This window comes from Papio anubis, chromosome 1 (assembly GCF_008728515.1).
Source record: "Papio anubis isolate 15944 chromosome 1, Panubis1.0, whole genome shotgun sequence".
Lineage (NCBI taxonomy): Eukaryota > Metazoa > Chordata > Mammalia > Primates > Cercopithecidae > Papio > Papio anubis.
In genome coordinates, this window is record NC_044976.1 from 34,056,271 (window position 1) to 34,076,913 (window position 20,643).

General features: G+C 42.9%; 1 protein-coding gene across 5 annotated transcripts in view; it reads left to right on the forward strand.

Annotated features, from left to right (window-relative positions):
• Positions 1 to 17,223, forward strand: part of AGO4 (argonaute RISC component 4) — a 53,470-nt gene extending 36,247 nt beyond the window's left edge. For 2 of the 5 annotated variants that reach the window (XM_009204706.4, XM_009204700.4), the window contains exons 16-18: positions 10,058 to 10,159; positions 10,740 to 10,939; positions 13,038 to 14,984. In XM_009204706.4, coding sequence (XP_009202970.1) covers positions 10,058 to 10,159; positions 10,740 to 10,939; positions 13,038 to 13,146 — 411 coding nt within the window. In that variant the 3' untranslated portion in view covers positions 13,147 to 14,984. Of the gene's footprint in view, positions 1 to 10,057; positions 10,160 to 10,739; positions 10,940 to 13,037 lie in introns of all 5 variants that reach the window. The other 3 variants (XR_004184172.1, XM_031666873.1, XM_031666885.1) reach the window with 3 other exon arrangements.
• The last annotated feature ends 3,420 nt before the right edge of the window (positions 17,224 to 20,643 follow it).

The following is a 20,643-nucleotide window of genomic DNA, read 5'->3' on the forward strand; positions in this document are numbered from 1 at the left end:
GTTTCTTTTTTCTTTTCTTTTTTTTTTTTTTTGAGACGAAGTCTCGCTCTGTCGCCCAGGCTGGAGTGCAGTGGCCGGATCTCAGCTCACTGCAAGCTCCGCCTCCCGGGTTTGCACCATTCTCCTGCCTCAGCCTCCCGAGTAGCTGGGACTACAGGTGCCCGCCACCTCGCCTGGCTAGGTTTTTTGTATTTTTTTAGTAGAGACGGGGTTTCACCGTGTTAGCCAGGATGGTCTCGATCTCCTGACCTCGTGATCCGCCTGTTTCGGCCTCCCAAAGTGCTGGGAATACAGGCTTGAGCCACTGCGCTTAGCCTCTTTTCTTTCCTTTTTTTTTTTTTTTGAGACAGAGTTTTGCTCTTGTCACCCAGGTTGCAAGGCATTAGCACAATCTTGGCTCACTGCAACCTCTGTCTCCCGGGTTTCAAGTGATTCTCCCACCTCAGTCTCCTGAGTAGCTGGGATTACAGGCACCCACCACCATGCCCAGCTAATTTTTGTACATTTAGTAGAGATGGGGTTTCACCATGTTGGCCAATCCGGTCTTGAACTCCTGACCTCAGGTGATCCACCTGTCTTGGCCTCCCAAAGTGCTGGGATTACAGGTGTGAGCCACCATGCCTGGCTTAACCTGTTTCTTTTTGTTTTCTGAATCAAGGTGGTTTTCTCATTGGGCCCCAGATCCAACCAGCTTAGATTAAAAGGACTGTCTTAAATTAAAAGGCCTGTCTTTAAATTGCTGAAACCATAAGTTAATATTACTTCTCACCAGACTTTACCTCTCTGTAACATACACATATAAGAAATCTGGGCTGGGCGCAGTGGCTCAAGCCTGTAATCCCAGCACTTTGGGAGGCCAAGACGGGCGGATCACGAGGTCAGGAGATCGAGACCATCCTGGCTAACACGGTGAAACCCCGTCTCTACTAAAAAAATACAAAAAACTAGCCAGGCGAGGTGGCGGGTGCCTGTAGTCCCAGCTACTCGGGAGGCTGAGGCAGGAGAATGGCGTAAACCAGGGAAGCGGAGCTTGCAGTGAGCTGAGATCCAGCCACTGCACTCCAGCCCGGGCGACAGAGCGAGACTCCGTCTAAAAAAAAAAAAAAAAAAGAAATCTGTACCTGTACCCCCGAAATATATAAAAATTTAAATAAAAAGTAGACCAGCACATGTCAAATAAAATTAAATAAATAAAAGATATGCTGTGCAAAGAAAAAAAAAAATAGTACTTCTTAGACTTTGCTAATACAAATTCTTTGAACTCTTGCCTGACCTCTGGGCACAAAACCTCCTGCCACCTTCTCCTTAGCTGTTGTCATCTCTCCACCTGTCTGTCAATTTGTTATTCATATAGATTTAAGATCTTCTTTAGGCTTGTCTTCCTAAACTATCTATTAAGCTATTATTAAGCTATCTCAAAGTTTTGTTCTTTAAACCTTTCAAAATTGACAATCCCAGTTCTTGGTCTACTTTGCACCCTGACATTTACTAATATCTTCAATTCTCTAAGCATGCCTCTTGCCAATCCACTTGCCCATTAATTTGCCTCTACTCTTAGGCTGATAGAAATTGCTGGGGGAAAAGTGGTGATTTTTATTTTATTTTATATTTTTGAGACAGGTTCTCACTCTGTCACCCAGGGTGGAGTGCAGTGGCATGATTACGGCTCATGGCAGCCTAGACACCCCCAGGCTCAGGCGATCCTCCTACCTCAGCCTCCCAAGTAGCTGGGACTACAGGCACTCACCATCACTCTCGGCTAATTTTTTTTGTATTTTTTATAGAGATGGGGTTTCGCCACATTGTCCAGGCTGATCTTGAACTCTTGGGCTCAAGTGATCAGCTCACCTCAGCCTCTCAAAAGTGCTAGGATTATAGGCATGAACCACCACATCTGGCCAAAAGTATTTGTTTAATAAAGAACCATATTACAAATTAATGAGAGCAAATCTCAGCCAGGCCTTGGATGCTGCCGTTTTTTCATTTACCCTATTCCCCCATAGCATCTGTTCCACACCTTTATACTCTTCTCAAGTCCCCTACCCCATTCATAATGACTCTATTGCCAACAAAGTCCTATTGTCTATTTCCCTCCAAAAACAAGATCTAAAAGGCAAGAATTTTCTCAGCTGCCTCTCCTCTACTTTCAAACTCAGTTACATCTTGTATTTTCTTATCTCCTTCCTCGTATCTCTCCACCTATGCTTTCTTTCCCCCATCCTATGCTTTCAATCCTAATCCCTCCTGACTTCTGACTTCTCTAGAGCCTTACTTGGTAAATTACACTTTTTTTTTTTTTTTTTTTGAGACGGAGTCTCGCTCTGTCGCCCAGGCTGGAGTGCAGTGGCCGGATCTCAGTTCACTGCAAGCTCCGCCTCCCGGGTTTGCGCCATTCTCCTGCCTCAGCCTCCCGAGTAGCTGGGACTACAGGCGCCCGCCACCTCGCCTGGCTAGCTTTTTGTATTTTTTTAGTAGAGACGGGGTTTCACCGTGTTAGCCAGGATGGTCTCGATCTCCTGACCTCGTGATCCGTCCATCTCGGCCTCCCAAAGTGCTGGGATTACAGGCTTGAGCCAGGGCGCCACATTATTATTATTATTTTCTTTTTTTTTTTGAGAAGGAGTCTCACTCTGTCGCCCAGGCTGGAGTGCAGTGGCCGGATCTCAGCTCACTGCAAGCTCTGCCTCCCGGATTCACGCCATTCTCCTGCCTCAGCCTCCCAAGTAGCTGGGACTACAGGCGCCCGCCACCTCGCCCGGCTAGTTTTTTTTGTATTTTTTAGTAGAGACGGGGTTTCACTGGGTTAGCCAGGATGGTCTTGATCTCCTGACCTCGTGATCCGCCCGCCTCGGCCTCCCAAAGTGCTGGGATTACAGGCTTGAGCCACCGCACCCAGCCTACATTATTTTTCAAAACTTCACTCTTTCGTGTTCTATTGCCTCCTTCTCGCCCTCTAAAGGTGGCTTAAATCCTCCTGAGTTCACCTCACCCTGCTTCTCCCTCAGTCTCGCTGCTGCCTTATCTTTTCTTCCTTTCATGACTAAACTTTGAGAAAAACAATCACTTGACTTTCTATCTGTACTTTCTGTATGTAGATCATACTTTTTCTGTAGCCTGACTTCAATTTCAGTGACGCCATTGAAGTTGTTGTCTCAATGACTTGCTCATTTCAAATCTAGAGATACTTTGTCAGATTCCCACACTGACTTCTTTGTAGCACTTAAGACAATGATTGCCTTATTTGGCCTTAGCAAAATGACTTTCCAGCCTTACTACCCACCTCTGTAATCAGACTTTTTTTTTTTTTTTTGAGATGGAGTTTCACTCTGTCACAATCTCGGCTCACTGCAACCTCTGCCTCCCAGGTTCAAATGATTCTCCTGCCTTAGCCTACCAAGTAGTTGGGATTACAGGCACGCACCACCATGCCCAGCTAATTTTTGTATTTGTTGTAGAGACGGGATTTCACTATGTTGGCCAGACTGGTCTTGAACTCCTGACCTCAAGTGATTCACCCACCTCGGCCTCCCAAAGTGCTGGGATTACAGATGTGAGCCACCGCGCCCGGCCTGTAATCAGACTTTTTTGATTCCTCTTTCTCCTTCTGTCCATTAAACACTGATATTTCCTGGCATTTCATACTTCTCTCTCTTCTCTTCTCAACTTCAGCCCTCTCTATAGTGTCATCCACTTTTCTGGGCTAATTCCCTTGCTTATAGATTTCTAAATCTGTATTTCCAGCCCCAATCTACTCTATTCAGCTCCTGGTCTGTACTCCCAGTTATCGACCAGACATATTTGCTTAGATTCTCTATGGGCACTGCATCAGTCAAGATAGGCCAACAACAAAAACCCAAATCTTAGGGGCTTACAAAGACTTGTTTCATGGTCACATTACACCTTAATTGTGGCTCTGCTGCAGCTGTGACCCTGCTGTCCTCCCTTTGGAACCTAGGCTGACAAGCATCTATTTGGAACATTGCCAGTCATCCTAGCAGAGAGGAAAAAAGATACATGACAAGCCATGTGCTGGCCCAGAAGTAACACATTTCAGGCCACATTTTATCAGCCAAAGAAAGTCACTCCTGAGATAATTGGGTGTGGATGTATAATCCTGCCCCAGGCAGGGGCATGGGAATATTTGGCACCAATAATACAATCTACCACAGGCATTTCAAGCAAAGCATGTCTAAACCTTCTATTTATTGTTTTATCCCCATCCAAAACCTATTCCTCCCCAATTTTCCTTTTATTGTATTACTTGGCATCACTGTATATTAAGTCAGCCAAGCTAGAAACTTCAGAGTTGTCTCTAAATTCTTTTCCCCATTTCCAGTCCCTTCATACGCATTTAGAAAATAGTCCTCTGTGGGCCAGGCGTGGTGGCTCACGCCTGTAATCGCAGCACTTTGGGAGGCCAAGACGGGTGAATCACCTGAGGTCAGGAGTTTGTGCAACTGTACTCCAGCTTGGGCAACAAGAGTGAAACTCTGTCTCAAAAAAAGAAAAAAAAATTTAAAAAGACCAGGCACGGCGGTGCACGCCTGTGATCCCAGCACTTTGGGAGGCCAAGGCGGGTGGATCACCTGAGGTCAGGAGTTCGAGACCAACCTGGCCAACATGGTAAAACCCCGCCTCTACTAAAAATACAAAAATTAGCCGGGCGTGGTAGCACGCACCTGTAATCCCAGCTACTCAAGAGGATGAGGCAGGAGAATCGGTTGAACCTGGGAGGTGAAGGTTGCAGTGAGCCAAGATTGCACCATTGCACTCCAGCCTGGGTAACAGAGCAAGACTCTGTCTCAAAAAAAAAAAAGAAAGAAAGAAAAAGAAAATAGTCGCCGGGCGCTGTGGCTCAAGCCTGTAATCCCAGCACTTTGGGAGGCCGAGACGGGCGGATCACGAGGTCAGGAGATCGAGACCATCCTGGCGAACATGGTGAAACCCCGTCTCTACTAAAAAATACAAAAAAACTAGCCGGGCGAGGTGGCGGGCGCCTGTAGTCCCAGCTACTCCGGAGGCTGAGGCAGGAGAATGGCGGGAACCCGGGAGGCGGAGCTTGCAGTGAGCTGAGATCCGGCCACAGCACTCCAGCCTGGGTGACAGAGCAAGACTCCGTCTCAAAAAAAAAAAAAAAAAAGAAAAAGAAAATAGTCCTCTGTGTTCTGCCCTGAAATCTCTCTTGTCTCAGTTCTTCCTCTTGTATGTTCCCGCCGCTCTAGGCAGAACTGTTTTATTGCAGGAGACTCCTAGCAGTCTCCCTGTCTCCATTCTTTCTTCACAAATGCATCCTCTACCCTGCTGTGAAAACATAGATCCTATTGTGCCATGCTACTGCTCAGAAATCTTCAGGTATTCCCCATTGTTTACCAAATGCTTTCCTGTGGTGTTTAGTGTTTTCCCAAGGTGGCCAAAACAACATTTTCATTTTGTCTTTCACTATAACCTTATACATCTTCCATTTCCCATATCCACTGTACATAGTTATCCCTGGAACGAGTGCATCCATTCCATCCACTGTCTTCATTATTTTTATTAAGGTATAATATAGATACAGTAAAATACACCCTCATTTTTTAGTGTCTAGTTTTAGTTGAGTGCATATGTAAGCTTTTTGTTGTTGTTTTTCATTTTTTTGAGATGGTCTTGCCCTGTCACCTAGGCTGGAGTGCAATGATGTATATAATCATGGCTCATTGGCCGGGCGCGGTGGCTCAAGCCTGTAATCCCAGCACTTTGGGAGGCCAAGACGGGCGGATCACGAGGTCAGGAGATCGAGACCATCCTGGCTAACACGGTGAAACCCCGTCTCTACTAAAAAAATACAAAAAACTAGCTGAGCGAGGTGGCGGGCGCCTGTAGTCCCAGCTACTCGGGAGGCTGAGGCAGGAGAATGGCGTGAACCCGGGAGGCGGAGCTTGCAGTGAGCTGAGATCCGGCCACTGCACTCCAGCCTGGGCGACAGAGCGAGACTCCGTCTCAAAAAAAACAAAACAAAACAACAATAATCATGGCTCATTGCAGCCTCGGCCTCCTAGGCTCAAGCGATCCTCCCATCTCAGTCTCCTGAGTAGCTGTGACTACAGGCCAGTGCCACCATACTTGGCTAATTTAAAAAAAAAAATATATATATATATATATATATTTTAAGGGACAGGGTCTAACTTTGTTCGCCAGTTTGGTCTTGAGCTCCTGGACTCAAGTGATCCTCCTGCCTCAGCCTCCCAAAGTGTTGGCATTACAAGCATAAGCCACCATGCCTGACCCTAGTTTTGACAAATGCATACAGTTTTGTAGCCATCACCACAATAAAAATATACAGTCATCCCTCAGAATCCATGGGGAATTGGTTCCAGGACCTCCTACAGATACCAAAATCCACATTTGCTCAAGTCCCTGATATAAAATGGTACAGTTAGCTAGGTGTAGTGGTGCATACCTGTAGTCCCAGCTACTTAGGAAGCTGAGACAATAGGATCACTTGAGCCCAGGAGTTTGAGAAAAGTCTCAGCAACATAGCAAGACTCTATCTCAAAAAACAAGAATGGTATAGTAATTATATATAACCTATGCACATCCTCCCATGTATTTTAAAACAGGGGTGTCCCATCTTTTGGCTTCCTTGGACCACACTGGAAGAAGAATTGTCTTGGACCACAGATAAAATACACTAACCATAGCTGATGGACAAAAAAAAAAAAAAAAAAAAAATCACAAACAAATCTCATAATGTTTTAAGAAAGTTTACAAATTTTTTTTTGTTTTTTTTTTTTTTTGAGACTGAGTCTCACTCTGTTGCCCAGGCTGGAGTGCAATGGCTCAATCTTGGCTCACTGCAACCTCTGCCTCCCAGGTTCAAGTGATTCTCCTGCCTCAGCCTCCCGAGTAACTGTGATTACAGGCACACACCACCATGCCCAGCTAATTTTGGGATTTTTAGTAGAGAGAGTTTCTCCATGTTGGCCAGGCTGGTCTTGAACTCCTGACCTCAAGTAATCTGCCCTCCTTGGCCTCCCAAAGTGCTGGGATTACAGGCATGAAAGCCACTGCTCCCGGCCCAAGTTTACCAATTTGGATTGGGCCATATTCAAAGCTGTCCTGGGCTGCATGCAGCTCGTGGGCTGCGGGTTGGACAAGCTTGCTTTAAAAGATGTCTAGATTACTTATAATACCTAATACAACGTAAAGGCTTAAATAGTTGTTATACTATATTTTAAAATGTGTATACGTTTTTACTGTTGAATTATTTTAAATATTTTTCTAGGTTGCTTTAGTACTGAATACAGTGTAAATGCTATGTTTTATTGTTTTTAATTTTTTTCACATTAAAATTAAATTTTTAAACATGTTAACAATTTTCTGTATTTGTGTCAGGTCTTTAAAATTTATATTTTTATTTATTTTTTAATTGACACATAATAATTGTACACATTTATGGGTTACATAGTTTTTATACAAATAATGTATAGTGATCAAATCAGGGTATAATTAGCATATCCAAACCTTTTTAAAGAATATCCACAGTTGGTTGAATTCCTGAATGCGGAACCTGTGGATACCAAGGGCTGACTGTATAATCATTCTGTCATACCAAAAAATTCTTATGTGTCCTTTTGTAGTTAACCTTTCTCCTTCACTTCCAGCCCCTGGCAACCACTGATATGTATTCTATTCCTACAGTTTTGCTTTTTCCAGCACATCATATAAATAGAATCATAGCCTTTGAGTCTGGCATTTGAGATTCATCCAAGTTGTGTATATGTCAGTAATTTGCTGCTTTTTATTGTTGAGTAGTATTTCATAATATGGATGAGCCCCATTTTTCTTATCCATTTTTGAGTTTAGGGGTATTTGGAGTGTTTCCTGTTTTTTACCCAACTTCCCTTTTCAGCTCCTACTTATCTTATAAGGCATGGCTCACCTATTTCCTCCTCATCACCTTTTCCCAATGGCTCCCATATGCCCGTATCACATTGTGTTACAGTTTATTGTATACACTTTTCATGAAGTCAAGAAGGCAAGTTGATTAGTTCTCTTGATGCCCCTGGCTGTCATCCCCAACATCTGCTGCAGAGCCTAGCAGTCACATGGGTGCTCAAGCAATAACTGGTGAATTGAAAGGCCTGGATTCTCTTTTCTCCAAGGCATCACCTCTTCAGGCTGTCATGTGTAGAACCAGAGAGTTTTTTTATTTTTTTTAAGGGTAAAATAAATTTAGAAAATGCTATATACTCTATATCCCTCTTAAAGATTATACATGACTAAATAAAGGTTTTGAGAAGTCATACAGTAGAAAAATATTTTTTTTTTTTTTTTTTTTTTTTTTTTTTTTTTGAGACGGAGTCTGGCTCTGTCGCCCGGGCTGGAGTGCAGTGGCCGGATCTCAGCTCACTGCAAGCTCCGCCCCCCGAGTTTACGCCATTCTCCTGCCTCAGCCTCCCGAGTAGCTGGGACTACAGGCGCCCGCCGCCTCGCCCGGCTAGTTTTTTGTATTTTTTAGTAGAGACGGGGTTTCACCGTGTTCGCCAGGATGGTCTCGATCTCCTGACCTCGTGATCCGCCCGTCTCGGCCTCCCAAAGTGCTGGGATTACAGGCTTGAGCCACCGCGCCCGGCCAGAAAAATATTTTTAACTTTAATTTGACCCTATATTTCTCAGGTTTGTTCCACCATAAACTACCTAAACACATCCTGCAAAACTAATATTCCTAAAGAACACACTTTGGGGAAAAAAAAAAATGCTAGAACCAATGTAACTCAATTAGATTTCTTCTGATCCAGCTAGGAACCCAAGATCACATATACATTTGATAGAAGGAGATTTTTCTGTACTCATAGAGTTATGTATGCATAGGTGTACGATCTTCAGCTGAAGGTAACAATAGTTAAAATGGAGCCAAATAAACTCCCATCACATTTGTGCCTGTATGCTAAATAAACATGTTCATACTGAGCCCTGCTGTACAGCAGAAGAGGGTGACCAAATAGCAAGATTTAATTCCTTCCTTTGTAATCCATTTCTGAAGTTCCCCTCTTGCCTTCCTAGAAATTTGATTTTCAAATCTTGTCTGTAGGGTTTTTGCTTGGAATTTTAAAAGGGTAAGAGAACATCACCTAATTTTATAGATGATTAGATCGAGGTGTAAAGATAATAAGCTTTGTTCAAGGTATATAGTTGCAAGGCTAGGCCTAGATCTGAAACTGGTTTTTTAGTTCCCATTTCAGTGCTTTCTTCCTGATAACCATTTGCCAGTGACTTTTTATTATTATTATTATTAAAGTGTTTGCTATTGCCAGGTGTGATAGCTCATACCTGTAGTCCTAGCACTTTGGGAGGCCAAGGTGGGAGAATTGCTTGAGCCCAGGAGTTTGAGTCCAGCCTGGGCAACAAAATTAGACCCCATCTCTCAAAAAAAAACCAAAAAAATTAGCCAGACATGATGGCATGTGTGCCTATAGCCCCAGCTACTCAGGAGGCTGAGGTGAAAGGATTCCTTGAGTCCAGGAATCCAAGGCTGCAGTGAGCTATGATCCTGCCAGTGCACTCCAGCCTGGGTGACAGAGTGAGACCCTGTCTCAAAAAAAAAAAAAAAGTATTAGTTATGTTGAACCTGGTAAACCAGTTTAAAGATTCCTTAATCTTACTTTTACTGAAAATTGTGAATATTTTTTTACTCCAAGAAAGGAATAAAACTGTTTCTTTCTCAGGAAGTTTATCTATCTTAAATGTTAAATGTTTTTTCCCCTCTATGAACATACCACTGTGTCATCTGTAAATGCATAATAATAATGTAGCCCAAAGCCACAGGTAAAATATTTTTTGTCTGTATCTTCCTGAAGAGATCCTGGAACATATTTGTTTGTGAAAATACTATAGGTTAAAATGGTTGGGCTAAGGGAAAGTTACAGAGGATTCAACATCTTGAATGAAAGTGATTTTCAAGACTTAATTTAAGAGAGATTTACCAGCTTGCTCCCAATTAACACACAAAAGAAAAAAATGGCCTGAGCCCAGTTTGGTACTTTGATGACTAATGACTTTTTTTGGTTTTTTGTAGGTAGGGAAAAGTGGCAATGTACCAGCAGGCACTACAGTGGATAGTACCATCACACATCCATCTGAGTTTGACTTTTACCTCTGTAGTCATGCAGGAATTCAGGTAATTTGGAAGCTGCTTCAGATCTTTGACTTGATAGGGAGATGTCTGCAAATTCAGCAACTAGCTTGAGTGGACTTGTTATTTAACACCATGCCTAACTTTGTTAATGCTTGTATCCTAGAATTGTCATCTTTTGGTCTAGGTATCTGCTTGTAGGTGTGCTAGGCAGAAGTATTTCTGAGTTTAAGGAGTAGGTTTCAATTATTTTCTCCTCTCGTGTCGTGTCAGAAACACATTAATCAGGCCAGGCACGGTGACTCACGCTTGTAATCCAAGCACTTCGGGTGGCCGAAGTGGGCAGATCACCTGAGGTCAGGAGTTTGAGACCAGCCTGACCAATGTGGCAAAACCCTGTCTCTACTAAAAAATACAAAAATTAGCTGGGCATGGTGGCGTGCACTTATAGTCCCAGCTACTTGGGAGGCTGAGGCAGGAGAATCGTTTGAACTCCAGAGGCGGAGGTTTCAGTGAACCAAGATCGTGCTACTGCATTCCAGCCTAGGTGACAGAGTGAGACTCCATCTCAAACAACAACAACAACAACAACAACAACAAATTAATCATAAAACTCTCTCCCCAGGGAACTAGCCGTCCCTCACATTACCAGGTCTTGTGGGATGACAACTGCTTCACTGCAGATGAACTCCAGCTACTGACTTACCAGCTGTGTCACACCTATGTGAGGTGCACTCGCTCAGTCTCTATTCCAGCCCCTGCATATTATGCCCGGCTTGTAGCATTTAGGGCAAGGTATCATCTGGTGGATAAAGATCATGACAGGCAAGTTTCTTAGGCACAATAAAGTCTCTTTATATTTTAGTAGCATGTTAAAAAAAAATGAGCTACGATAGAAAACTCTTTTAAGGATTTAAACTTTCTCTCAGCGTTTAAATTGTAAGGAGCATATAAAGTTGCATGTGCCTCTGAGAGCTTGTAATGTGACTTTTGGTCCAAGAAGTGCATAGGCCTGTTTATACTTGCGTTGTGTCTCTAAAGGAGTTTAATCTGGAGCTTCTTGTGGTTCTCCCATGGAGCCAAATGCATTTCAGTTCTGCTCAGGTCCTAAGTAGCCTCAAAAAGTGGTCAACACAGTACCCTGGCTCCGGTCAAAGCAGTCACAGGGCTGTGGATTCCACTTCCTGCAAGTGAGGAGGCCTGACCAGTTCCCTTTGCTTTTGGTACATTCTGGAAAAATACCCCAGAGTGAACCTGGATGGGTATGTGAGAGTGGGGGCACAGACCATTCTCACTCTCAAATAGGCATCTTGGGAGAATAAGAGAATCTGATATTTTGACCTATTCCTGAGCTTCTATTAAATAGCTAAACAAGCTCTCTGCATTAATTTTCTTTTCCGAATGACCATCTGTGAAGTGTAGCAGTTTCTGGGCTCTTCCCCAAGTCTGAATTCAGCTGCTAAATAGTAGACATTCCACTGCAAGTCTATTTCTGTAAGGGTTGAAAATACACTATTATGGAACATGTCCAGCTGTGGCTTTGTACCTTCCATTCTGTAATGTGCTTTCATTTATTCGGCATATTTATTAGGTATTGACTGTGTGCCCAGTACTGTACTAGGTGCTAGAAATACTAAGATGAGTAAGACGTATTTCTTGTCCACAGGGATTTTATATTTCAGTACGGGAGACAGTATAGCAAATATACAACTGACAAGTAGCCCAAGTCAGTACAGATAAAAGTGCAGTGGGACACCAGAGGAGAGGCTTTTAGAGAAGAGTTCATAGCTGGATGGGTAGAATTTGGCTCTACAAAAAAGTGAAAAGAATTTTCAGGGCAGAGGGAACAATGGACACAAGGAGAGAAAGCAAGTGACATGATTGTACGGTAGCAAATTTTCTTTGGCTGGAGGATAGTAAAGGGGAACAAGCAGGTATGAGGCTGCAAAAGTATGTTGGAACAAGACTTTGTTAAATGTAAAATGCTGTTCCTAGGATAGAATAGACAGGACTTAACAGTTAATTGGATATGCGTGTCAGAGGAAAGGGTGAAGTAAAAGATGGCTAAGATTTTGAGCCTAGATGATAAGGATAATAAGCACTTAAAGAGAAAGTCAGAAGAGGAATGGGGATTTACAGCTTGTCAAGCCCTTTATATCACATGGTATCCTTAAGTAGTATGTTTAGAAGTTGTTGTTGTTACTCCAAAAGACTAAAGTTCAGAGGAGTTATTATGTGTCCAAGGTTATATAGTTAGTGAGGGGAAGAAAAGAAGAGACTGGTGGCACAATAGCATTTGCTGGGAATCTCCTTCAACTAATGGTTTATTGAGACTTTGTGGTATTATGTGCTAGACACCAAGGATACAGTGGTGAGCAAGGTGGACAAAGTTGCTGCTTTCTTGGAGTTTATATCCCAGTGGGAAAATAAATAATTACCCAAGTAATAATTTAATTTCAATTGTGTTTAGTACCATGAAAGAAAAATATAGGATTCTGTGAAAGCATGTTCCAGGTGGCTCTGACCTGGACCTTAAAGTCAAAGAAGATTTCTGTGGGGAAAAATGACATTTGACTGAAGCCTAAAGAAATTAGCTAGACATAATGGGCAGTGGAAATCTTTATATGGATACTGTTAAGGATTGTGTCTTTGCAGACATTATATTATTTAATTCTTGCAGCAGCCCATTAAAGAAGTTCAGTTGAGCCAACTGATGTTTAGAGGACCATAACAAATTATTCAAGAAGCTAAAGCTTAAGCCTAAGATATTCTAGAATCTAGTACGGTTTGTGCTATTTGAAATGTGTGAAGTTTGAAGTGGTCTTCTGTTATACCTGTTTTTTGTTTTTGTTGTTGTTGTTGGTTTTTTGTTTGTTTCTTTGTTTGTTTTGCTTTGTTTTGTTTTGTTTTATTCTCTTTACAGTGCGGAAGGCAGTCATGTGTCAGGACAGAGCAACGGCCGGGATCCTCAGGCCTTGGCTAAGGCTGTGCAAATCCACCATGATACCCAGCACACGATGTATTTTGCCTGAGAGTCTCAGAAAAAGAACTCAACCAATTTGGCACCCCATGCAGCCTCAAAATGTTTCAAATGCCTACCGCCTCTAGATCGAGCCAAGTTGACTTCAGGTGGTCTTCTACCAGCAGCTCGGAATAGTTGCACTGAATCTATACTTTGCAGCACTGTCTGATGCGTCAACAAAATTGAGCCATTTTTTTAAAGTAATAGATACTCATAGATTATCTTTTCTGATGCACTGGACTGAATTTTTACCTCAATGTGCAAAGGCTGATCAGCCTGAACTTTCTAAAGGACTTTACAAGAAGGGTTTCTATGGAATATTTTGCTAGCTGTGGTGTTCACCGCATCCCTCTAGTCTTAGAAAAGAAGATTATTCCTTTTTTCTGTAGTCATTGAGTGGGGTGTATGCATAAGTGGGAGAGAAAAACCAAACAATCTACTTCAGTTCAGTGTAACTATTTAATTGTGTGGGTCCATAGACTTTTTAATGAAGATTTCTGACTTTGCCACTGTAAATGCCTTTAATGAGCATTAATTTTTGAAAGTTTGTTACAGAGTTTTATTAGTTTTACTACTTTATCTTATTGGTCTCTGCAGACTTGTGCTGGTGCAAGTACACGCTGCCAGGCAATTTGCACTATATTTGGCTGCAGATTCAAACAGGCAGTTCTCTTATTTGGTCGACTTTTGTGAATGTGTGACATAAACAGATGTAATGCATGTCACAGTGACAGAGATAACACTGCCATGATAAAAGTACTCATGTTTCCCCCATTTGAAAAAAAAAATTGCTTTTAGTATTTTTCCAAGTTTTCAAAAGTGCCCATTTTATGCTGCTGTGTGGTTTGTTAGATCTAAATGATTTTTAAACTTTTCTCATAGAAACTTAACTTTGGCAATAAACATTTTTTAAGGTCTCTCCTCTTCCTTCCCCAACAATGTAGTTTTCTAGATGAGACTTCGGTATGATTTTATCAGCTATTTCTTATATATCATAATCTGGCAATTTCTGAAACCAATCAGAAAAGACATATATTTCCATGCCTTTTTAAAGAATTATTTTTACCTGTTTTATATTCACAGTTGGTGTCCTGTCACTTTGTTTTAAAATAAGCTAGAACCAGGATGCTTCCTTATTGGAAAGGCTTTGCCAGTCCTTAAGGTACATTGAGTGATGCTGCAACTTGCAAAAATGTACCAGCATTTAAAATTTCTTTTCCTGGGAATCAAGGTAACTCACACGACTACTTGCAGTACAAATTTTTTGCTTCTCTTTCGACCTGAAATGTACTTGGTGGGTTTTCCTTCCTTTTATTAAACTAAAACTGTGTGGAAAAGGTTGATTTTTCTTAATAGATTCTGAATTCCACTCACAGGGAGATGGGATTCCTTTCTTGTCCCAACAAAGGGAGTTGCTCTTAAGCGAGCATCAGTTAAAATGTAGGGGAAAATGTATTCTGTATGTAGTGTAGATAATACTTTGTGAACGGACAACAGTTACATAGTGTCTTGGTAGCTCCAGCCAGTGTTTCCCAGCCCAGAGTTTACTGACTTGTAATTCTCTATCCGGGACATCAGGAGTGAGGGATGGAAAAGGGGATAAAAGGCCTGGAGCCACACTCCATATGGCTGAGGAAGGCGCTAGGGAAAGAGATAGACACAATGGGGTAAAAACAATTTTGCCTCCCCTGCCTGGCAACTGCTGGTGGGGAAATGATGGTGAATTGTGTTTGCTAGAACTCATGACACGTTTCAAATCTCGTAAACTAGCCTTCTCAAAATCCCAGCAATATAAAGCACTGTTTTTCTTCAGTCATTTAAATAAACTTGTAAATACATTGAAGTTTACATTTCCATGTGCTGTTGATCAATGGCGCCACCTGTGTTTGCTGATGAGCCTGGTCTCTGAGAGAGAGTTTTATAATGTCGATCGAGGCCTGTTGCTCATTAAGATGAGTGCAGACGTCCTTAATCCCTGCAGATAATGGGATGAAAAGCAAGTTCTGTAACTGAAGCACAACATAGCCAGGAGTGAAGAGATGGCAGATGTTAATTTCTTAAAATTTTCCTTTTTTTTTTTTTTTTTTTTTTGCAAATACCTCACTTGGATAATACAAATCAGGACATGTTGGTGAGGGGCTGGCTGCTGCTTTTATTCACACTTGTTCAGGGAGAGCACAGAGAATACCCTTCAGCATGGCCACTCTGGACCCAAGAGGAGGAAAAAACGGAAGCTTTTTTAGGAGAAGGAGGACTCGCAGGAATCCAAGATGTGAAGAACTCTTGGTGGCTGGCTGGCTGGCCAGCGGGCACCACACCTGCACTTGAGTGCCTCAGGCTTGCTTATTAATAATGCACAGAGGAAGCGTCACTTCTCACCATCTCCTGGCATGTATGGAGCAGGGAGCAAGGCCATGTTCCAAAATCCCTGATTAGCTTGTCTTGCTCTACGCTCGACCTCGAACAATACAGCTTGTAAGACCTCAGTCAGTCCTGGCACGCTGGGGTAAATCGGTGTGGTGGTGGAAGAAAAGCCGGGAGGCCTATTTTTATAGAAAATAGTACCACTAAAGGTGCAATGCTGTCATTTTGGACAAAAGGGAAGAAATTTGGAAGAACTGGGATTATTGGCAAAAACTTGCTGAGGGGTGAATCTTGAAGAGCTAATCACTGCAGAACCAGAGTTGCAGCAATATGATTGCGAGCAAGTCTGAATGCATGGTTTTACTTTAACTCGGCTTGACAATTTCAATAGGTAACCCCCTCGGGACTGACTGAGTCGTTACGCATGTGTCAATCAATGGGAGGTGTGCATTCTCTAGAAGTAGTTTTAGGCTGTTTGGTTTGGTTTGGTTTTTGTTTTTTAAATGCAGCCTGTTTAGGCACTGTCATGTGGTGTGAAAGATTTAAATGTAGCAATGCTAAAGAATAATAATTTGGGGATAAGAAGTGGGGACATTGGCTGGGCGCGGTGGCTCACGCCTATAATTCCAGCACTTTGGGAGGCTGAGGTGGGTGGATCACCTGAGGTCGGGGTTCGAGACCAGCCTGACCAACATGGTGAAACCCCATCTCTACTAAAAATACAAAAAATTAGCCGGGCCTGGTGGTGGATGCCTGTAATCCCAGCTACTCGGGAGGCTGAGGCAGGAGAATCGTTTGAACCCAGGAGGTGGACGGTGCAGTGAGCTATTACTCCAGCCTGGGCAACAAGAGCGAAACTCCATCTCGAAAAAAAAAAAAAAAAAAAGGGGACATTAAGAGAGTGGTGATGACCCAAATGTTGAACCGATTATGTTTTGGTGGTGGTGTTGTTAGCTGTTGAATCCTGAATGGCTTATAAAGTGAATTAGCTGGCTTAATGCAACCAGCGTTCTGGGCAGCAGAACATATTCATTCTTACTGTAAATTCTATTTGCTGCTTCCAAAGGTGATGATTTTCAAGCAGATATGTTCTATATGGTCTGTGTTTTAGGATCTGGTGCCCAGCCTCCATCAAAGCTTACCTACCTGGCAAAGCTGCCTACCCTTAGAGTGGGAAAATATAATCCACTGTTTAATAAGGCTCACCCTCTTCACCCTGTCCTAACGACCTTTTGTGAATGTGCTGTAATATTTTCTTGCTCAGTAGCAAGGCGGTAGCTCTGCTTTCATTTTAAGAAAGTGGAGGCTGAGGGCATTGTATCAATACTGTTTCAACTCCAAGAAGTTTTCCTTGTAAAATTAAAGGAAAGATCTTGTTATTGATTAACCATTTTCTTATGCCTTGCTATTGACATATTCATGCTCTTTCTATGTCTAGTGGCTGAAAATGTTTGCATTTGTTCCTTTGACTAATGGTGTGATTTTTGTTTCTATATTATTAGACCTGTAATGTTTTAAAATGTATTTTATTAAATTTGGACTGGATGTATGTCTCTAGCAATACGAGGTACTTTCTAAACTATTAAGGGAGGGGTTGTATCCTCATGTTGAGATAAGATGATGGTCGTTTAAATTTTGCAATTTTTTTTTTGGCCTGCAGGGATATTTTGTGTTTATGTGTCCAAAAAAGGAATAAATTGGCATTCTTGTGCCAAAAGTTGTTTTTCCTGTCAATTGTCTAATAAGTATACAGTACACTGTAATGGCAACACACGTGGTTGCTTTTTAAAAACAATTTCCTCTGTATGAGAAATTTTACAAAGAACAGTGGAAAAACTTTGTGTTTTTAACTCTTGGGACTCCCTATTTTTAAAAATTGCTATTTGGTATACAATTATTATGTGTCAATTAAAACTAAAATAAAACTTTTAAAAAAGAAATTGCTATTTGAGAATTTTAGAAGAGCTTTTCAGCAACACTTCACATATGAAAACTTTTACAAGATTGATCGGAGTTCTGGATATGGCTCTTAATGGGAAGATCTATTTAAGCAATGCTTGAGAAGAATCTGCAGTCTCCAGAGGGCAGTGTGGCCACACACTTTATAAGACTTAAGTTCTCCAGAGGAGAAGCTGCTCCAATTCATCCAACCTAGGGCTATCCAGTCTCATCTTTAGAAAAATTCTCACCAGCAAAGCCCTTTTGCTAAGTCATGGCAGGGACAATTCCTTAGGGAATTTATAGTTTGCCAGAGGAGAAAGTTCTACATATAACTCTACTAGAAGGCAGTTGCTTTTTCCATCTGTATACTATCTCCATATTTATCAGTTATCAAACATTTATCATGAACTGGGTACATGCCATGCTCTGCCTAGGTGCTAGGAACACAGAAGAGTAAAAACTTAATTATTCAAAGAATTCATTCTAATTTGGCATGAGATGGAGGAAGAGGCAGTGAGATTAACACTGGGTGCCTACTATCTGTCAGTCACTTTATTTATTTATTTATTTATTTATTTATTTATTTGTGGAGTATAGAGTCTCGCTCTGCCGCCCAGGCTGGAGCGCAGTGGTGCGATCTCGGCTCACTGCAAGCTCCGCTTCCCGGGTTCACACCATTCTCCTGCCTCAGCCTCCCGAGTAGCTGAGACTACAGGCACCCGCCACCTTGCCCGGCTAATTTTTTTGTATTTTTAGTAGAGACGGGGTTTCACCACATTAGCCAGGATGGTCTCAATCTCCTAACCTCATGATCCGCCCGCCTTGGCCTCCCAAAGTGCTGGAATTATAGGCGTGAGCCACCATGCCTGGCTTATTTTTTAAATTATTTTTTATTTAGTTTTTTAAGACAGGGTCTCACTCTGTCACCCAGGCTGGAGTGCAGTAACATGATCATAGCTCCCTGCAGCCTTGACCTCCCAGGCTCAAGCAATCCTGCCACCTCAGCCTGCTGAATAGCAGGAACTACAGGAAGTGCGCATCACCATGCCCTGCTAATTTCTGTATTTCTGTAGAGATGGTGTTTTGCCATGTTGTCCAGGCTGGTCTCAAACTCCTGGGCTCAAGCCATCCTCCCACCTTGGCCTCTCAAAATGCTGGGATTACAGGTGTGAGCCACTGCACCGGGTCTGTCAGTCACTTTCTATTGATATCTTCATCCCAGCAACAGAGCGTTGCTGGGCACTGTATCAATACTGCTTCAAGAATTTTTCCGGCCGGGTACGGTGGCTCAAGCCTGTAATCCCAGCACTTTGGGAGGCCGAGATGGGTTGATCACGAGGTCAGGAGATCGAGATCATCCTGGCTAACACGTTGAAACCCCGTCTCTACTAAAAAAAAAATACAAAAAACTAGCCGGGCGATGGGGCGGGCGCCTGTAGTCCTAGCTACTCCGGAGGCTGAGGTAGGAGAATGGTGTAAGCTCGGGAGGCGGAGCTTGCAGTGAGCTGAGATCCGGACACTGCACTCCAGCCTGGGCGACAGAGCCAGACTCTGTCTCAAAAAAAAAATTTTTTTCCTTGTAAAATTGAAGGAAAGATCTTGTTATTGATTAATTATTTTGTAGTCAGAAACCATGGGGTAGTCAGAAAATATAAAAAACAGTGTTGCAGGCCGGGCACGGTGGCTCAAGCCTGTAATTCCAGCACTTTGGGAGGCCGAGACGGGCGGATCACGAGGTCAGGAGATCAACTCTATCCTGGCTAATACGGTGAAACCCTGTCTCTACCAAAAAATACAAAAAAATTAGCCGGGCGAGGTGGCGGGCGCCTGTAGTCCCAGCTACTCGGGAGGCTGAGGCAGGAGAATGGCGTAAATCCGGGAGGCGGAGCTTGCAGTGAGCTGAGATCTGGCCACTGCACTCCAGCCTGGGCGACAGAGTGAGACTCTGTCTCAAAAAAAAAAAAAAAAAAACAAAAACAAAAAACAGTGTTGCTGGGATAAAGATATCAATAAAAAAAAATCAAAAAAATTAAAAAGATCAATAAATATCAATAAAAAGATATCAAAAAAAGTTGCTGGGATAAAGATATCGAAAACTGATAGGCCGGATCAAATGCTTTCCCTTACTCCTTCTTTGGGAGATAGGATCCCTCTTTTTTATAGAAAATCTGTTGTTGTTTTTACTATTATTATTGAGATGGAATCTCACTCTGTCACCCAGGCTGGAGTGCAATGGCGAAATCGTGGCTCACTGCAACCTCTACCTCCCAGGGTTCAAGCGATTCTCCTGTCTCAGCCTCCCAAGTGGCTGGGATTACAGGTGTGTGCTACCACGCCCAGCTAATTTTTGTATTTTTAGTAGAGACGGGCTTTCAGCATGTTGGCCAGGCTGGTCTCAAACTCCAGACCTCAGGTGATCCGCCCACCTCAGCCTCCCCATGTGCTGGGATTACAGGCATGAGCCACTGCACCCAGTCAGAAACCTCATTATTTTGTATGATTCAGGTATGTCCAAATGGCCTTATTCCCACCTCACCCCCCACCACTTGTGTCATGCTCATGTCCATCCCTGAATTTCTGGGGGATGTGTTACATCAGTCAGGAATGGCTTGTGGGCCCACTCCTGTTAGGGGGATGGTGGCCAGTAAGTAGGGGAATGACAGACTGATCAGCACCATCACAAGGCATGTGTCCCTTTTGTTTCTCTGTATCTTTTTCTCTGTCTCTTGCCTCTGATTTCTTTTTTTTTTTTTTTTTTTTTTTTTTTTGAGACGGAGTCTGGCTCTGTCACCCGGGCTGGAGTGCAGTGGCCGGATCTCGGCTCACTGCAAGCTCCGCCTCCCGGGTTTACGCCATTCTCCTGCCTCAGCCTCCCGAGTAGCTGGGACTACAGGCGCCCGCCGCCTCACCCGGCTAGTTTTTTGTATTTTTTAGTAGAGACGGGGTTTCACCGTGTTCGCCAGGATGGTCTCGATCTCCCGACCTCGTGATCCGCCTGTCTCGGCCTCCCAAAGTGCTGGGATTACAGGCTTGAGCCACCGCGCCCGGCCGCCTGATTTCTTCTGTGTTGACTATTCTCCAAAGCTAGTGGCAAGTCTTATTTTTTTTTTCCTTGACAGGGTCTTGCTCTTTTGTCCAGGCTGAAGTTCAGTGGTATCATATCATAGCTCACTGAACCTCAAACTCCTGGGCTCAAGCGATC